This window comes from Copadichromis virginalis, linkage group LG7, assembly GCF_057382275.1.
Source record: "Copadichromis virginalis isolate Kocher_CV1m ecotype Utaka linkage group LG7, C_Virginalis_male_GT1.1, whole genome shotgun sequence".
In the NCBI taxonomy this organism is placed as follows: Eukaryota; Metazoa; Chordata; class Actinopteri; order Cichliformes; family Cichlidae; genus Copadichromis; species Copadichromis virginalis.
Window position 1 is genome coordinate 3,297,656 of NC_140624.1, and position 14,967 is coordinate 3,312,622.

The 14,967-nt window shown below is 39.3% G+C and overlaps 1 protein-coding gene across 1 annotated transcript; it reads left to right on the top strand.

Annotated features, from left to right (window-relative positions):
• The first annotated feature begins 1,733 nt into the window (after positions 1–1,733).
• Positions 1,734–10,897, top strand: LOC146704201 (putative polypeptide N-acetylgalactosaminyltransferase 8). Its single transcript, XM_085465113.1, has 11 exons — positions 1,734–1,911; positions 2,788–3,037; positions 3,250–3,416; positions 3,503–3,686; positions 3,928–4,125; positions 4,257–4,371; positions 4,466–4,651; positions 9,795–9,932; positions 10,217–10,312; positions 10,392–10,559; positions 10,751–10,897. Exons 1-11 carry the CDS (start codon positions 1,734–1,736, stop codon positions 10,883–10,885), a joined length of 1,815 nt encoding a protein of 604 aa, XP_085321239.1. The 3' UTR covers positions 10,886–10,897.
• Positions 10,898–14,967: the final 4,070 nt, after the last annotated feature.

Below are 14,967 nucleotides of genomic sequence, written 5' to 3' on the forward strand. Positions count from 1 at the left end.
GAAACTGGTCCGACGTCACATCATGTCCTGCCTGCCACCCACACTCGACCCGCTCCAGTTTGCATACAGAGCTAACAGATCAACTGAAGATGCCATTGCTACAACGCTCCACACCACCATCTCTCACCTGGAAGTGCAGGGCCGTTACGCCAGGCTGCTCTTTGTTGACTTTAGCTCTGCTTTCAATACGATACTCCCGGACAGACTAATAGATAAACTGCTGGAAATTGGACTTCCTTCCACCACCTGCCGCTGGATCAGAGACTTCCTCTCAGACCGTGTACAGAGAGTTAGAGTGGGGCCTCATCTTTCCTCAGCCCTCAGCCTCAACACCGGCTCTCCACAAGGCTGTGTACTGAGTCCCCTACTGTACACTCTGTACACACATGACTGTGTTAGTTCCCACCCAGACAACACAGTCATCAAGTTTGCAGATGATACCACTGTGGTGGGGCTCATCTCAGGGGGAGATGAGACTGCATACAGAGCTGAAGTTCAGAGGCTGTCAGATTGGTGTGCAGACAACAACCTGGACCTCAATACCACCAAAACAAAAGAACTGGTAGTTGACTTCAGAAGGAGGAAGTCCGAGCTGCAGCCTGTCAGCATCAATGGGGAGTGCGTGGAAAGGGTCTCCAGTTTCAAGTTTCTGGGTGTGCACATAGACACAGACCTCCAATGGAGCTCTAACACCTCTGCGGTCTTAAAGAAGGCCCAACAGCGTCTCCACTTTCTGAGAATCCTCAGAAAAATGGACCTGAAGAAGGAGCTGCTGACCGTCTTCTACCGCTGCTCCATTGAAAGTGTGCTGACATATTGCATCGGTGTGTGGTTCTCCAGCTGCACCACAGCACACAGAAAGGCACTCCAGAGGGTCATCAACATGGCCCAAAAAATCATTGGACATCCTCTTCCCTCCCTGAAGGACCTGTACAGCACTCGCTGTCTCAAGAGGGCACGCAGCATCCTACGGGACTGCACACACCCAGGACACCGGGTGTTTAAGCTGCTGCCGTCTGGCAGGAGGTTCAGGCTGCTGAGGTCCCGAACAAATAGACTCAAGGACAGCTGTTACAACAGGGCAATAGCCCTGATCAATGTAAATAGCTGACCTGACTGGATACCTCCCTGGACTTTTTAGGGGGAGGTAACAATGTTTAAAACGATAACAATAATATTTATATTTATAACAAGGTGCAATAATAATTAATGTGCAATAATAACAGTGTGCAATACACATACACTTATTCTTCTTTTTTATACTAAGTTAATATACTGTGTTGTGTTGTTTGTTACGTTGTGATGTGTCATATCGTGCCGTGTTGTGTTATATGTAGTGCCGACGTAGGACAGTTTTTCCAATTTCATTGTACTACTGTACTATGTATGACTGTGCAATGACAATAAAGAGTTATCTTATCTTATCTTATCTTATCTTATCTTAAAAGAAAGGAGGCTGAGTAAGTTTTACAAGCACATGAAATTTACTGTGTGTACTTTGAAACCTTTATTGTTAGCCTGATAACGGTTGTTGGCATCACCTCTGCACCTTTACGTCAGTAAAAGACTATTTAATAGCTGTGTGAGTTTTTTTTCTTTCAGAAATGTTTAAACTTTAAGATAAGATATGATTTATTATACAGCTTGAGTTTTAAAGCCTGTTCAAACGGACACAGAAAGCTGAAATGCTGCAGAGGACATAATTACACTGTGATCCTCTGTGAGAAACCACAATGAAGGTAAACATACGAAGAGTTGGAATAATCGGATCATTTCTGTTGTCACTATACATTTTCATCATCTACACAAATAGAAGTTGTACACCCAGAAAATCTATTCCTGAGGGAGTAGCTGATCAAGAACTTTTAAAGAGAAAACTGGAGAGGATCGAACAGACTCTAAACAAACTGAGTGAGTATCAGTTTCAAAGTTCACATTCTCACACGCTGACTTCTTTTCAACATTATTGATAAAGTTACCCTTCAGTGAAATAGCTTAACCTGTTATTAGCTATCACATTGTAAAAATCCACCATTCACAAGAAATGTATGTGTGTCAAAAGTAAATGTGTACTCCCAATCTCATGGCTCTCTTTTTATGAATAGTTGCTCTGTTAAGTCATGGTGGTGTTGGTTGGTGGTTGGTCTGGAGGATGTGCTTCCAGTGTAGAGCAAAATGCTATTGGGATTCTACATCGCCACCACTGCTACCATTACCTGAAAGCAGAACTGAATGAGACAGAGCAAGCCAAGACTGCTAACTATAAGGGTTGCAACCAATGAGAAATCTCCTTTCAATGCTTTTTCTTTAATGCTATTCATTGCATAAAAAAAGAATTGTCCACTAAGGTTTCCTGTGTATAGTTTTCTTGGCGAATGTTGCTGTTAAACACAGCTTGGTCCATCTCATATGGTCTTCAAGCGTATTCATCCATTTTTCATTTCTATAGACATTGCTTTACCCTGCTCATGTTTTGGTTGTTGTATTTAATCATAACAAATAAGATAAGATAAGATAAAACTTTATTAATCCCTCGGGTGGGTTCCCCTGGGAAATTCGGTAATATAGATATAAATATGGCCATGATGAAGGTGGTGTTGTACATTTTTTTTCTTTTTCAATGTTAGGAACCCAAAGGGGGAAAGATGCATGCTAGATTTGATCTGTGTGACGAATTTTTGAAGAGCACTTGATAAGTCGAAACAATCCTTCTAGCCAATTTCTTCTTTTTTTGCCCCAACCATGAATAACAGTTTTCATCCTTCTGTTTTTTAACCTCCACAAAAGCAAAGCTAACCGAGGTTTTAGGTCAAAAGAATTTCACAAATTCCATTTTACGAAATGTGGACAAAGAAGAAGAGAAGATCGTTATGCCAAAGTTATACCCAAACTCCGTCCTGTTTACCAAGTGGGGCGATGGCCTGACAGAACAAGAGCAGAAGGAAGCTGAAGGTCTGTTTCAGATTTATGGATACAATGCCTTCCTGAGTAACCAGCTGCCACTTGACAGGAAGCTTCAAGACACAAGAGACAGCAGGTACATTTTATTAATGAGATCCATGACGGTCAAGTATTTTTAGTTATTTATTTATTTTCTGCTGCAAATTCCAATGTTGTCATCCTTTGTCCTAGAAGAGCTTAAAACTATCTCACTACTCCCAAGTAAACCTCGAAAAACGGGGCTGGGCTAATGGTCTGTTTGAGCTTACTAAAACATTAATCTAATACACACCATCTCACGCCGTTTAGATGTCTGGCAAAGAAATATCCCAAAGATCTGCCGAGCATCAGTGTGATACTCATCTACATAAATGAGGCCCTGTCTGTCATTAAGAGAGCAATACAAAGTATAATCACCCACACTCCAAAGAAGCTGCTGAAAGAAATCATTCTGGTGGATGACTACAGCAATTACAGTAAGCTTACAAAGATAGTCCTCGCTAATGTCACTCAGTATTTTGAACTACATCAGCTTTGTCACAGATCTCTATTTCAATTCCAGATGACCTTGGAAAACCCTTACAAGACTACATAGATCAAATTAACAAAGAGATGCCCGGATTATTGAAGAAAGTGAGACATACGCAACAAATGGGCTTATCACAGTCCCGGATATCCGGTTGGGAGCATGCCACAGCTGACGTTGTGGCCATTTTAGATGCCCATATTGAAGCCACAGAAGGATGGTAAGTACATGTTTTAACTTTATGGTTTGTTTTTTCCCCCAGGAAAACAAGAGTAAAGTAGGAAGTCGAGGAACACATCCTCCACCAATGAAGTACCTGTTTCCCTCCTTATTTAATGAATTATTTCTTTTGCTAGCGCTTCAAGTTCAGATAAAAACAGTAATTTTGGATGAAATCTTATGAACAGAAAAATGACATACTGGAAACTTCTCTTGGTGTCTTATTTGTTCCTCTTCTGCAGGGCAGAACCTTTGCTGGACAGGATCAAAGCTGACAGGACTGTTGTAGTGTCCCCTGTCTTTGATAAGGTCCATTTTGATGACCTACATGTGGAAAGATATATCCCATTTTCTCATGGCTTTGACTGGGCAATGTGGTGCACATACGAGCACTTTAGCTCTGAGTGGGTAAAGAAGATGGATGAATCACAACCGGGGAAGTACGTGAAGCGTGCAAGCAAAGAGGCGATAGAGACAGCATCACAAAATGTATCTCAAGTGACATTGGATTGCAGACAATATAGGTAGAGAATTGTTGGGGAAAAAAACTCATGTGTTGGTTTTTGCACAGGAGTCCCTCTGTTATGGGAATCTTTGCAGCAGACAGAGCTTTTCTTGGAGAAATTGGTGGGCTGGATGGTGGGATGACAGTTTATGGTGGGGAAAATGTTGAACTTGGAATTCGTGTAAGTTATTAGTAATAATATTATAGTCCACGCTTTTAAACTATTTAAGATTGAAGATTTGCCGATCACGGCCGTCTGATCTGTGTCTACTCAGGTGTGGCTGTGCGGAGGAAGTATAGAGGTTGTGCCCTGCTCGAGGATAGCCCACATCGAGAGGGCCCATAAACCATATGCACCTGATCTCAGCCCTGCCATGAGAAGAAATGCTCTGAGGGTGGCAGATATCTGGTTAGATGAATACAAGAAAAATGTATTTATCGCGTGGAACGTCCCACTGGAGGTTTGTATGATGATTTATAATCTAAAGTTTATGTTTAGTATAGAGATGGACCGATCCGATATTACGTATCGGTATCGGTCCGATACTGACGTAAATTACTGGATCGGAGCGAAATAAAAAATGTAATCCGATCCATTAAATATCAAAAAAGCACCTCACAAAACTTGCGACACGCCGTAACTCGCCTCATAACTGTAGCACTTTGGAGCAGTATGCATCATGTGATAGAGCGGTTGTGGCGTGTGAGACCTGTCGGCGGTCTGGTTGAGTATTTGGAGCTTCGCTACCAAACCAGCATTTCACCTCCGAGGAAGTTACCCCAGAGAGAAGTAAAGCAAATGTGTAAGTTCATCTCTGAATGTTTGTAAAGCATTCCAGCGTTAAGCTTATCAACCGATATATGGAGCGACTGCCTCTCTCTCTCTCTCTCCTGCTGCTACTTCAATCATGAAACTGATCAATGATCAGCTGATCGGCTTTTCTGTCGCGAGTCCATGTCTCTTGTTTGTTTTTGGCCCACTTCGTGCCAGAAAGAGGAAACCAGCGGCTGAACAACAGCAGCACGTTTAAGCTTGATCAGCTGTTGTTAGAATGTATTTAATATTACTTTCTACTCGAGGATCTTTTTCTACGTAGCTGACGGCTGTAACTGTGCAGGGGCGGATCTAGCAAAGTTTAGCCAGGGGGGCCGATAGGGCATTAACAGGGAGAAGGGGGCACAAAGACATACTTTTCTTTCTTATTCTCATTTAAAATGTCGAGCTTTTAATAAATAATTATCTGAATCTTACACCCAAAGTTTTAATCTGATGTAAAATGTATAGAAGTCCATAACTGTATATAGTAACTGTTAAGTCTAATATACCCTAGTACAGTACTTTTTCCTTTGGGAAAGTACCATCTCTGCAGTTCTGTTGAAGAAAGATGTTGAATCTATTTAATTATTCTTGAAAAATAATTGATTTCTGTGCATTGTTTTTCACACTGCATCAAATTAAAGTTGATTACATCGATTAAGCATCATGAGGTGGAGGGGGTTCCCTATTTTTTTTTTGCTGGGAGTTTTAGAGCCCGATTAGTTAGGATGCTTACTCTTTAAAATACCAGAATAGGGAGGATGGAGCAGGTTTAAGTTTATTAGATTGATCAGTTTTGCTGAACTATGAAATTTTTTGGGTGCAGTGTATTTTTTGCATACAGGTATAACAGAATAGCTTTAGTGTTTTGTTTTGTTTTTAACTTGAGTATGAACTTATACAAAAAGCAGCAAGATATTAAAAAACAGTTTTATTGATTAAAAAACACACTATATCGGATTCATATCGGTATCGGCAGATATCCAAATTTGCAATGTTTGTTTCCAGTCTTGTGCTAACATTATGTCAGTTTGGCACAGATTTCCTTATATGGTCACTGCAGACATGAGGAGGCGGGGTTTTCAAGCACTGAGTTCTGATAAGAAAATGGTAGCTAATCAATCGAAAGTGGGCTTTCAGGGAGGGGAGTCTAATGGAAAATATAACATGTTACTTCAGACAAAAGGTGAGGCTGTATAAAGTTATTGGTGGAGTCACCATATAGGACGACACATAGTGTGTAAAAGCCACCAACACTGGTGACTCAGAAACTGGAGAGTTTCAAACCTCATCTGGCATTAAGATCAGTGTGCCACGAGCTTAATGGTATTAGTTTCCATGGTCTGCTGTAGGTGGGGTCTCAAACCCCTACTTGTGGTACTTATAGACGTGAAGAAATATAATGCAATTTGGCCCCTGAAATTTTTTCTTGGATTTGTTTGTTGTTGAGTACAATGTTAAAAATGAGTTAATATGAAGGCAATATGAGCAGAGAAACATGTTGAGGGATTGGCTGTGTTAGTTCAGTGACAGAGTCAAAAACTAATGTGTACACTTATTTCTGCATTTTTATTTTGTTAAATAGAAGCCAAATGATAGCAGAAGTGCTGCTACATGTCTGGCCAGAAAGAGAGGACCAAGTGTTTATTTGCAGGGCTCGCAAAATCGCTAGCCCGACATCCAGGGGCTAGCGATTTTTCTGTTCGGGCTACCAAAATCCATCTCAGCCCTGCCCATCAGGTTGTCATAGGAAGAAAAAAATATGTCAATGCTTTTGCATTCTTTGGCAAACGTAGCTGTCAGTATGTGACATATTGAAATTGCGTTTGAATTTCCGCTTGTTTTTTGCTTCACTTTCACTTTGCGATGGCGCAAACTGTGAATAGAGAGCGGCAGCTACTGACTGGTGAGTGACAGATTAGTTGCGCACCAGTTCCTCTGACATCGTCTTATCACTCATTAGCTTACTATTCAAACGTGACAAGTGAAATCTCCCGCAGCAAGCTTAAACCTGTGATGCAGGTTGATTGCGCAGAGAATCGCTGATCATTATGCAAGTGCCTGTGTAAAAGCAGATGGATTTATGCAGGTATTTTAGTTCTGCAGAGCCAAATAAGACAGGTCAGGGTGAAGAAGGGACCACCAAAGAAAAGCCGATCACAAAACGGAAAAGATATGACAAATCAGGCTATGAGGCAAAAACAAAAGCGCAGCTTTTTTTGGTTTCATGGACAAAAGAATTTCTGTGGCTGGAATATGACGAGCTAAATAACATCATGTTCTGCCGGGTGTGTCTTGTTTCCCTTGATTTCTGAGTCGACAAGCACCTTTGTTACTGGGACCAGTAATTTTAAGAAAGACCCCATTAGAACCCATGAGAAATGCAAGAAATGCATTATTGCTCAGTCTGCAGTATCTTTCCCAGAACAAACGCCAATTGCAAAAAAACTACTAAAAATAAACCAAGCACAACAAGAAGTCCAGAAGAAACGCAGAAGAAAAGGCTGTTTAGAACAGCGCGATGCTGCAAAGAGTGAACTACCTTTGGCACAATTTAGCAGCCTTTGCAAACAAAGCAAATGATCTTGGTTCCACTTACCTCTTACCCGTGACTTCAGTGGAAATGTCAGATTCAGGATCTGACACAGACTGATTCATGTTCTACACAGTTCTTACAAGTTCATAGAAATTTCTGTTCAATTAGAACCAAATATTTGAGTTGATGATTGTATTCTTTTACAGTTGTTGTAATTTGTGTTTTAACAATTTTTTAAGTCAATCAAAAAATTGTCCTCTTTTTTTTCAGGCTACTTAAATTTATTTTGGGCTACCAAAAACTGAAGAGTGTCTGCCCGAAGGGCTACCAGAGATTTTGAAATTTTGCGAGCCCTGATTTGGTACTTCAATGAAAGACTTCAGTTAGTTAAGAGGGAGGGAAAAAAGTTGTGTTCACGTTTGCAATTTTGTCTTGTTATACAGTATTTGAAAGACTACATTTTCAGAAATATTTGTGAGTGTTTTCTTGTTTGTTTGGTTGGGTTTTTTTGTACTACTTGAACACTAAAGTGTCCCTCACATGACATGACAGTGCCAGCAGGGGCCCACAGCTCATTTAAGTTTGAGACCCACACAAACACAAACTGCAAATCTTGCAAGGCTACTCTAACAGAGTCCAAGGATATAGATATGGACCCGAACATAAGAAAAGTAGGTATCCAATAAAGTTTATTTCTATATGGACAGATCTGGATCATCACAGCTGAGTATGTATAGCCTATATCAGGGGTCAGCAACCTTTAACACCCAAAGAGCCACTTGGACCCGGTTTCCAAGCAAAAGAAAACACTGGGAGCCGCAAATACTTTTTGACACCTAAAATGAAGATAACACTGCATATATTGTTTGTTTGTTTTTTACCTTTATGCTTTGTGTGAACAACTAAAGTAAGTAAGTAAAGTTTATTTGTTAAGCGCTTTTAACAGACAGGCAGTCACAAAGCGCTGTACACAAAGATTAAAATAAACAATACAATCAATAGACATTATACGCAATGTAAAAGATCAAATGTAAATAATGTAAAGAATATAAAATACGTGGATCAACAAAAGGCTTGTTTGAAAAGAAAAGTTTTTAACTGCTTTTTAAAAGAATCCACAGAGCAACTAAGGTGTGCTGCTTGTGAAATCCATGAAGTGCTACAGAGAAAATTACATTTTATTTATGTAATTAACACATTTTGAACTCTTAAAGAAATATAACAAAAGGAAAGCTGAACTACAATGATCCAGCAAACAAAAACTGTTGTGAGCCGCCCCCTCATATCGCCTTTGGGCTTTTGGAGCCTTGACCTGACTTTTAAAAAGTAATTGGAAAAAAAGCACCATGCTGCTAAAAAAAATAGATATTTGCAAATTTCTGCCTAAATATGTATTTTACCTGAGATGTTGAAAAGTGTGTTCATGGAAACATCGTCGGGTCTGCTGTGGTATGTTTACAATGGGACTTCTGCTCCTGAACCTCTGCGCACAGCGTCTGCAAATCGGGGCTGTACGAAGTCACTTTCATCTTTACGAAGGACTGTAAGCTGTCATCTGTAAGGTGTGAGCGGTGTTTGTTTTTAACATAGTTCACAGTGGAGAACAGCTGCTGGCATAATGTGGATCCGAAGATCCATAATTGGCCTACCTGGGGTTGAAAGTCTCGATAAATGCACGTTGTTTCGGCGGGTACACCGGCTTCCGCGAGTGTGATGCTTATTTTGAGCGATGAAAAATAATAAAATATAATTTTATTTTTATATTTCAATATCACAATAATCTTCCAATTTAGAGCTACAAGTTAAAAAAGAACTAAAGACAAATAAAATACACTTCAGCTAAATACTTCTAATTTATTTTCCCAAACCACGCGGAGCCACACTATAAGGACTAAAGAGCCGCATGTGGCTCCGGAGCCGCAGGTTGCCGACCCCTGGCCTATATTATAAATTACTTTATAATGCAAATTAGCTTACACTACCAATTACAAGCTTAAACTGAGGAATGTCTTTCTTCAACTTTTTTTGTACCTGGCATACTATTTGTCCTATTTATTCAGGAGAGATGCTTCCTTTTAGTGGTTGGCTGTTTTGTCCCTAAATATATTGTTCTATTTAAAAGTTCACTGTATAAGTCTATACAATACAATAAAGTCTATACAATATTTTCTTCTTATTGATCAGAAATATCATCAGAAATAAGAATGTTACTGTGGAAATCATGCTTTCTGGTGTGACATCTGACACACAGGATCACGTGGTCGATATTGGTGATGTGTCTCAGAGGAAGGAGCTCAGAGAGACGCTTAAATGTAAACCCTTCAAATGGTACTTGGAAAATGTCTACACCAGTCTGTCAACATGGGATAACATGTTGGGTTATGGTGTGGTAAGTGGCTTTTTATTTTGCTTTTTGAGCACTTTGTCACAAGGACAAAAATATCTATTAGAGTAAGTTCAAGATAAGAAATGTGGTTGTGTTAAAAGTTCAGTTGTATTTCAGGAGGATTTCCATGATTTAAGACTCTAAATGTGGTAAATTAAAAAAAAAAAAAGTTTAAAAAAACATGTAGTAGCAAAGCCCAGGAGATTTAAATATATATTTGAGAAACTCTACCCACACAGTGAGTATATGATTCAGTACAAAGCAATTAAGCAATTTTGACACTCCAGTTACGGAACGACCTTCATAAGAGCCACTGTGTGGACCAAGGACCTGTTCCAGGAAATATCCCCATCCTGCATGGATGCAACTTCCAACAACCACAGGTAATGTAGAGTACCAAACTACCAGGATAATAAATATGACTAAAAAATAATCTGAAATTATTACTTTTCCTTTTAACAGCACTGCTACTACAACACAGATGGTGAAATAATCATTGGGGGGATTACATCTCACAATTATAACAGTGATCGCTGCCTGGTTGATCCAGGCTCTGGAAGTTCTCCCACCCTGCAGGAGTGTCCACTGGCAAAAACGAATGAACTACACATGCACTGGGACTTCAAACAAGTAAGATCTTGGTCGATAACAATCATGGTAATGTTTAAATGGCGTCCCTGTATAGTGTCTTTTCAGGTGCCACTGGTGGGAGGTGCTAAAGTCAAAAATGTTCAGATGCTCCTACTGACATACTCCAATGTTTTTTTTTACAAACACTTGTTGTGCACTGTTGCCTCATACTTTCTCTCAAACTGTGGCAGGGCCAAGCAATCATAAACAAAGCAACAAACAGATGCCTTGAAATCGCCCAGGGAGCAAACTTTTACTATGAACTCATCATTCAGCAGTGCAGTGGGCAGAGCTGGAGGATCGAGCATCTCGTCACAAGCTTTTAGTGCCGTTTTTAACATGACCGTCTGTTATATTAAAGTGTGTTCAAACTCGATCTCATTTAAAATACATTTCTTTTTTTTAAAAAAAGGTCAAAACCATTTAAGCGTGTTTTTGCAATGACATCGCTGACTACCCTGGAAAATGTTTGCAATTCTACAGTGCTCACTACAAATAACTAGAGTACACATTTTTCTACCTTTCCTGGAGTTTGAACAGTTATGACATAATAATGAACAGCTAATGTGCAAATTCCAGAAATTGACATTTTGAAAAGAGGTTTATTTGATCCATATGTTGTGATACAATAATTATGATATAGTGTTGTGCAAAATATTGAAAAACACAGGTGTGCAGGTGCAAGCATTCAAGTTCATTAGACTGGTGTGTCATCTCTTTTTACCCCTTCTATTGTGCAAATAGCCACAAGTAAAAATAGCTTTATTGCTCCGGTTAAATGTAGTCACGACCTGTAGTCTTTGTCAAGATAATACCTTTTAAGAATTATCTTTCACAGAACTGACATTGAACAGTTGCAGCAAGAAAAACAGGAATGCATGATGACTGTACGGCTTGGACGTCACCTGTGAGTGAATAAAAGGGCTCTTGGTCCACTTTATGTAAACCTGATTGTGCTGCAATGCTAAACTCCAACTCCATTAACTCTGCATAATTTTACAGATGCAAAAACAATACTTTAATTCATTTAAGATTTAATCTCTTTATTGTATCGTGTTTAGATTTGGAATTTTTAAATCTCTTTTGTATATTTAAAATTTAGTTGAGCTCATTCTTTAGTGTACTTTTTCATTCTGAGATATTTATCTTATTGAGCTAAGCTGTGGGTTTTTTCATGTTTTGACTGGTGTAACAGTAATTTCCCAACTTTAAGGACAAATTAGGTTTTTGTTTTCCTTCTTTTTTGACTGACTATAGATTGACTATAGATTAACGAGCAATTTTAATTTTTTATTTTATTTTAACAAAATTATGAGTGAGGTGATGGTGTGATATGTATCTCAGATGCAGTGGAGGGGTGGTCCAGTGGGTCCTGGTGTGTGGTGTCCTGGCAGGCATTGTGTTATTAAGCCTTCCCTATTTGAGTAACTGCTGGAGCCCAGAGAAGATAGAGAGAACAGGACAGAACTGTTCTAAGCACATATTCAGCTGCAGAGAACAAACAGCTTAAAAAGCAACAGTGAATAAACATGCATTTACCTTGTACTGCTGTGTGCGCCAAATCCTTTGCCACAACAGCCTCACTAAATCAATTAACGTCTGGCTCGAAAGGGAAAAACTATGACCAAAAACAACAATTTGCTGTAAATGTATGCACTCAATTGACTACTAAAAGTCAAATGTAATCTGGAAGGTTTCTAGGTGTGTAGTTGCCATCAAAGTGAAGCCATTGTTTAAAACTTTGTTGGATGTGACTCATAAATACTTGGAAAAAGGTACAGGAAATAGGGATGTGTTCAGCTGGAGCACCTATTTTTGCACACACCTATGCATGTGCCTCCCTGTCTGGCTATGGACAGAATTTCTAAATGGAATAATGTCACACAAACTCAAGATGAAGTTAAGAAACTTTACAGGTATGTCACTGACACGAAATTTACAGCTCAATTGAAAGATATGGGTGGTCTAAGACATGCTGCTGATAAATGTAACCTGTTTCATAATGGAACCGTAACAACCGTGACAACATTATACTTTTAACCTTGGGTGTGTCTGTGGTTTTTGTTCCAAGACATGCAGAGTATGAAAGACCACAAAGGCAGTTTTGAAAACAACATTAATCAATATTTACACTCTTTCACTGTCAAGCTTTTACATATTAGGATTTAATTTTAAAGAAAGAAAGAAGGATAAAAGAAACATAAACAAAATATCATCTGATCTTTAGAAGGTCTGGAGGATTTGGGTGTGTGTCTGGGAAGGGTTACAAGTTTCAAATACTTTGAAGTTCATCATTCCACACCGATAAAGATTATTCACGAGTGGAAAACAATGTCAGACACATGCCAATCTTCCCAGGACTGGACATCTCAGCAACATCACCAGAAGGTCAAACCAGAGGTGTGGACTCGAGTCACATGACTTGGACTCGAGTCAGACTCGAGTCATTAATTTTATGACTTTAGACTTGACTTGAAAAAATGTTCTAAGACTTGTGACTTGACTTGGACTTTTACACCAATGACCTGGGACTTGAATTGGACTTGAACCGGTTTACTTGAAAAGACTTGATATTTCACCCCAAATATAAAACTTAACATGCATATTATATAGAGATTGAAAATGTGATGTCATTCAGGGGTAAAACCGCAAAGGATTCTGGGAACTCGTGGCAAGAGGTACTAGCGCACGCAGGCTTTCAATTGAAATCAGTCACACAGCGATAAAAAGAAACACAAAAATGTCAAGAAGCTGTTGTATTATTAACTGCAATAGCCGGTCGCATGACAGCCACGGGAAGCCGACGGGTAAAGAGATCGGTTGTTATCGGATTACGTCGTTGAAGAGAAATTGTTCGAGCCATGTTTCCGAAGTAACAAAGACGCGACGGATGGCCTGGATTTCAGCCATTCAAAGATCAAATATAACGTCCCAGAACACTCCAGCTCACAGGTTAGTCTGCTCCAAGCATTTACACGAAGGTCAGTGTTTTTTAGTAGTTAATACGTCATTTTCTTAACATAATTGGTGATATAGGTTACAAGCAAGTCTGGCGCTGAACAGAAATTGTCGCGCTATGCTCCTTTATTTATTGTGCATAAATAGTGAATTGTCCTGACACAATATTGCGTTTCGCCTCTGTTATTATGGTACATTGACAAAAACACGTACTTTTATTCACAGGATAAAACAGGTTTTTTGTATCACTAATTGCCCAGTGCGATTACAGCATACAGTATTATTGTCACTGCTACATTTCTGTGATGGGTACCAGAAATTATTTCCACTACTGATTAATTACCGTTGAGCTCAAAGGTCCTATTAATAAACGGTTAACGAATGTGTATTTATGACGACGATTTGTGAGACTGGTAAACTTATGATACGTACGATGGTCTTTCGTTCTACACGGTGCGTTTCAAGGTCCTGCACCCATCCGTCGGTAAACTGTACCTGGGCTTGTTGCAGTGACCTGAAGTTACTAAACTTCATGAGTGTATGCACTCACTCCAAGAACCGTATAATTATAAATATGCATATAAATATGCTACGATGAGATAGCTGACTTCATCTAACTAGCAAATGTTGTCCAGGCTACGTTGGTGATACAGTTTTTTTTAATATGTATGATATTTTTGTCATGCGATTTTAAAGCTGGTCCTACAACCGCATCCAAGAATAACATGCAGCTTATCTCAGAACTGTCGGTGAAAATTATTCTTGGAGCTAGGTTTAATTGAGCTGCATTTTAAAGAGGTGCAATTTCACAATTTGTGTATATTTTCTAAGTTCACTATTTTGTCATGTGTTGAGAAAAACACAGATTTTAAAATTACATGGTCTAATATTTACATTTAGCATATAACTGCAACATGCTTTTTTTCGGGGTTTTTTAAAGACTCGAAAGGACTTGAAATTCAAAGTTTAAGACTTGTGACTTGACTCGGACTTTTACACCAGTGACTTGAGACTCGACTCGGACTTGCCTGACATTACTTGAGACTTGACTTGAGACTTGAGGATAAAGACTTGAGACTTGACTTGAGACTTGAGGATAAAGACTTGAGACTTACTTGAGACTTGCAAAACAATGACTTGGTCCCACCTCTGGGTCAAACTGTGCAATGTTCAGAGAAACTGGAAAAGAAATGCACATCGCCGACTCTACAGGGCTCTATTAGAATATTCAAGTTAATGAAAGTATCCAAAGAAAAAGACTGAACAAGACTCGCTTGTTTGGAAGGATTACCAGGAGAAAGCCTCTAAATTCTAAAAAGAACATGGCAGCACAGGCTAGGGTTGGAAAATTGTATCTGAACCACAAGATATCTGCAAAAATGTATTTTGCACACACAAAATCAAACTATGATATTGAGCTATGGTGCACAGTGCCACAATTGGTGAAAAT